Genomic DNA, 5,043 nt, shown 5'->3' with positions numbered 1-5,043 from the left:
AAAAAAAAAAAAAAAGAGCATTAGAAGTATTTCCAGCGGTGTTAGCCCCGCATATGTGACATTTCCATTATAAAGAGATATATCCAACAAGCGGTCTAATGAGCATTGCTAGGCAACAACAGCAGTCCATCAGCAATCTATTCATTCTCTCCAGGAAACCAGGTAACTATGTGGAGATTAGAAACCTTCCCAACGCACCCCAGCCTGTATGTTGCTTTAAGCTATGCACAAACCCTAGGTTAAAAGTTATTATGTGAAGAATTCCCAATGAATAGGCATTCCTGAATGATTCCATAATCCATAATTCAATACAAATACCAGAAATATGCATGTTTTTAGACTTCTGTATTGGCTACAGAGTAGATCATGAAGACATATTGGATATGTCCACTTCCTACCTGCTGCAAATGATTTGTAAATTATTATTTGCTGTGTAACAACATCTGTACACATGCTTGAAAATGAACAACAATTCACTGCTCTTGTTGCATATGATTGCTTGTGGGATCAGAGATTCATCAGAGATCACCATCTTTTTCATAGCTAGCTTGTTGTTAAGTAAATCATTTTCTGATATTGGGTCAGAAACTGTTTGGTTTGAATGACATTTATCTACAATCTTTACAGACATTTATAAAGCAATTGCTTCTCCTATATTTGGAGTATGCACACTAGTGCAATGAATAATAGTAAACTGGTTGCAGATCTGTATGTTAGCTTCCTCTAGGTTCCAGCATATATTTTCAGCTTGTTATTGGAGAGCTGCCCAGAGAAATCTGGGATGCCAGGAAATAAATATCGACAGCACAGCCTGCATGCATGGTCACCACATAGACCTAACCCTTATTGCACCCTGAACCTTTCTGTCCGGTGAGGTCACATTGCTGGTAAAAAAGGTAGGCATGGATGGCAGAACTGGGTTGGAAAACCCAACACTGATAAACACTATGGTAGCAATTTTCTTTTTTAGCACTCCAGGCTTTTAGCCTACTGAGCTGCCTGTGGAGAGCTTTTTTTGTGTGGATTCGAAGTCTGTAAACATCATCCACATGTACGCCTATACCATCACATTGTAACTTCTGCACATATTTGTATTGATACCCATTGGGGGCTTCATTGAAATTTCACAAGATTACAGGCAGGCTCCTTAGTCCCAAACATGTGCACAGCCTACAAATCTTCAATAATTAATTCATACCAATCACCCAGGAGTTTGCGGTAACGCCTCAGCTCTTCTTCAAGCTGCCTCTCTTCTTCCTTGCAGCTATGAAGGGCTTGGTTAAGAAAGGCCAGCAGCCTGTAACATTAGCAGATGAAGAAGGGATGTAAAGTCATATATGAGGGATTTACAACAGAAGACATAGAAGATGCTTGCAATGTATTTGTAGAGCAAAGAAGCAAAAAATCAAGGACAGACAGGTCATCCTTTATGAACATCCAGTAATCTAAGGATCTACTTGTATCATGCACACTATTTAGGGGAAGCCACACTGACTTATATATGCAACTTGTGTTCTTCCTTAGCAATGCCTAACAGTAGTGGCTTCAAGTATTTGTTGCTTAGCACTTGCCTACATCTACATTCACATTCCCATTAAGATCTGTATCCAATACTCCTAGCCTAAAACTGAAGGGTGCTTTTAAAGCAGAACTAAACCCTTTTTAAAAAAACAAAAAATTGTGATTATTTCGGTTCTTTATTTGCAGTAGGGACAGGCAATGTCCATCTGCAATAAAATACCCTTACCTGCCTAATCACTCAGAGCGCTTCTCTACCTGGTTACAATTTTCAGCCTTCTTGATTGGCTGGACTGGGGTGACATATACGCATGGGCCGACACATTCCAGAATTGGTATTTGCAGCTCTGCGTTTTCTAAAAAGGCATCAATCAGGTAGGCAGGTGTGGTCCACTGCAGAAGTGACATTGCCTATCTCTTTCCGCAATAAAGATCTGCCTGATTGTAAATAATTTTTGTGCTTGCACCTCCCCTCCTGAAAATCTTTATCTTTATCTTACTCTTTTTTCCATCTTGTCTTTAGCTTGTAATATTCTACAAGTCTTTAAGCTAACCACTTGATTTGCAGGGTTAACTTTGTTTTTTCCACCAGCAAGGATGTAGGGAGCGGCACGTATGTCATCACATTATCTTTGCATTATAGTATAGAGTGTGGTGAGAATGCCTCCTCTGGGGTGGGGTCATAACACCCTGCACTCACAATATTGGGTGGAACACTGCGTGGTGCCATATGGATTTACTATACATTAGAAATACAAAATCTAAACAGATTACGTTTAGTTTGCTAAATCACTGTGCATAATAACACATTTTTTCATAATGCACTCTCTTTTATCCTTGTTTTTGCATTTCAGCACTAATCTCCTCCAGTCTTCATACACTTGCTCATGAATCATCTGCACGTCATTTTTCTAGAGTGGCTCCCTGATAGTGACAATGGAGAACCATGCCTGCTCAAGCTGGGGCAACACTGCTTCTTGATATATCTCCCAGGGATGCATGTGACAAACCAAATGATAGACAGCTATTATTATCAGTGTTCTCCCCAGCGCCTTTTAGCTGGGCGCACCACCCGGCACTTTTCAGTAACCACCCGGCTGTTTTTTTGTGGCTAATTGAGAGTTGGGTCACAATACAGGGGATGCCACCCGCCTACAATTTCTTCCCACCCGGCTCAAAAAAATTCCTGGGTTGAGCACTGATTATTATTCAGTATTTATATAGCACCTAAATATTATGGAGTGCTGTACAAAGTCCATAGCCATGTCACTAGCTGTCCCTCAAAGAGGCTCACAATCTAATGTCCCTACCATATTCATATGTCTTAATACAATATAAGGTCAATTTTTGGAGGAAGCCAATTAATCTAACTGCATTTTTTTGGAATGTTGGAGGAAACCCAGACAGACATGGGAAGAACCTGCAAACTCCATGCAGACAGTGTCCTGGCCGAGATCCAAACCTGAGACCTAGCGCTGCAAAGGCCGGAGTGCTAACCACTGAGCCACCGAGCTATAATAGCAAAAGCATTGGTCAGATCACATCTGGAATATGCAGTCCAGTTTTGGGCACCAGTTCACAAAAAGGACATTGTGGAATTGGAGAGAGTGCAGAGAGGGAGCACTAAATTTGCTGTGTTTTGCCACCACCTCTTTTTTACCACCCGGCTACAGCTTCCTACCACCCGGCTGAAAAAAAATTCTGGGGAGAACACTGTTATTTCTTATTTGGAACTGATGGGATCTCATCACAAGTCTTCAGCACGGTGGCAGATCCGCTCGCTTCTCTATACACAAAACACAAACATTACAATTTCCACACAGCTTCCTTTTGCGTATATTATTCATTTAAATCTTCTGTAAATCCAACAACTCACTTCTATAATTTGCTGATATATGTCTGGTAAATACTCCATTGCTATCATTATCATCTGCTCTGCTGATCCCGCCAGAAACATTCTGCACTTTTATTAGCAATGGAGACAAGGAGAGGGGGAGGGGACGCTGCACCATCATGGATACAGTGCGGTAGCGTTGTCACCAGAGGTAGGACTAGTTGATGTTCTTGGGGTTAGCCAGGCTTTGAAAGTTTATCTTTACCCAAAATGTTTTATTTTTAATTTTAGATCCTTGGGCAGGTTTTTATTACGATATTCAGGACATTCACTCCTTATTAAATTTCAGTAGTTAGCATTCAGGCATGAATCATAACATTAACATTATCAGCATGGAGTTTGTATGTTTTCATGTGGTTGTGTGGGTTTCCTTCCACACCCTAAAAACATACTGCTAGGTAACGGTCTTGCCTCCAAAACTGGACCTTGACTATGCAAGGGTAATTAGATTGTGAGCTCCTCTGCGGGACTGTTATTGAAAGGGCTATGGACTATGTAAAGTGACATGGCATATGTTCGCACCTGACAAAAATAATTTACTCTGGTGACCCCTTGCAATAGAGAACATCAGGACAAATCTTATTCTGAGAAAATTCTCCTCACTTCCTGTTGGGCCTCCAGTACCGGAAGTGAAGAGATATCTCCCAAAGGTGAAAAAACACACACTAAAACCTAATCTATCTACAGATATCACGTGGCAGAAAGTCTTATAAGAAGGAGGAGAGGAGAGCCCGGAGTATCTACCGTATTACCAGCCGGTGGAGGAATCGGAGAGATCTGGAAGTCCTCTGACCGGGAACAGAGCGCTCAGCCCGAGAGATGAGGAAGCAGGAAGTTAGCTAGTCACCTGACCTAGTGATTGTCACTAAGGGGAAGACGCCTTACCCGCATCCGCCAATCAGAAAGTCCAGCGCATGGTAGAGATATGACAGTTGGCCAATCAGCTTCTGCTTTATACTACAAATTGCACAGGCGGGATTTTTTTTTTCCTGCAGCGTGCTAGGAAAACTGCACTGTCATGGGTGGGAGAGCAACTTGTGCAGGGACAGGACTCATCTTACCGGCGAGGGCTGCCATCCGGGGAATGCCCGATCACTAATAGTGTCATGTGTTTGTGATGCTCTATGACCTTGCACACTTGCATTATGCATCATTCATGGATACACCAGCATGGATCCATAAATGATGTCGGACGGCCACTGTACAAACCTCAGATTCTTGTCCGACACTAGCCATGAAACAATAATCGGACAAGAATCATTTCAATTCGACAAAATACTTGAGAAAGGCTCAACTATCATAAGGTTATACTGTTAATAAAGTGGCTGTAGTATACATTCAAAACATGTTTTCACAATGGTGGTGGGTACAGGCTGAGGGTAGTTTCTCAAGTGCAGTTTATGGAGACGAGGAAGCTATAACCGCACCACAATGCATGAGGTTCAAGTGCTCACTTTAGGGGTTTAGTCAAAAGTTGAGAGTATTCTGGGATAAGTTTAGTGCAGCTTTTTTTTAACCTTCATGGACAGCTAAAAAGGTTTTATGCAGCTGGCTCTATGTGGTGGTGTTGGCCCCTGAACCTTTGGGAACTCAATCAGCTGCAACTCAAGGAACCCTAGTTGAGAATTGCT

General features: G+C 41.9%; 1 protein-coding gene across 1 annotated transcript in view; it reads right to left on the bottom strand.

Moving 5' to 3' along the window:
• The window catches only part of TEDC2 (tubulin epsilon and delta complex 2), a gene marked incomplete in the record, with an annotated part of 36,826 nt that extends 32,270 nt beyond the window's left edge, over positions 1 to 4,556 (bottom strand). The window contains 2 exon segments of the mRNA XM_072419064.1: positions 1,199 to 1,297; positions 4,474 to 4,556. Coding sequence (XP_072275165.1) covers positions 1,199 to 1,297; positions 4,474 to 4,556 — 182 coding nt within the window.
• Positions 4,557 to 5,043: the final 487 nt, after the last annotated feature.

This window comes from Pyxicephalus adspersus, chromosome 7, assembly GCF_032062135.1.
Source record: "Pyxicephalus adspersus chromosome 7, UCB_Pads_2.0, whole genome shotgun sequence".
Classification (NCBI taxonomy): domain Eukaryota; kingdom Metazoa; phylum Chordata; class Amphibia; order Anura; family Pyxicephalidae; genus Pyxicephalus; species Pyxicephalus adspersus.
Note: the sequence above shows the minus strand (reverse complement) of the source record. Positions and strands in the feature narration are given on the sequence as shown.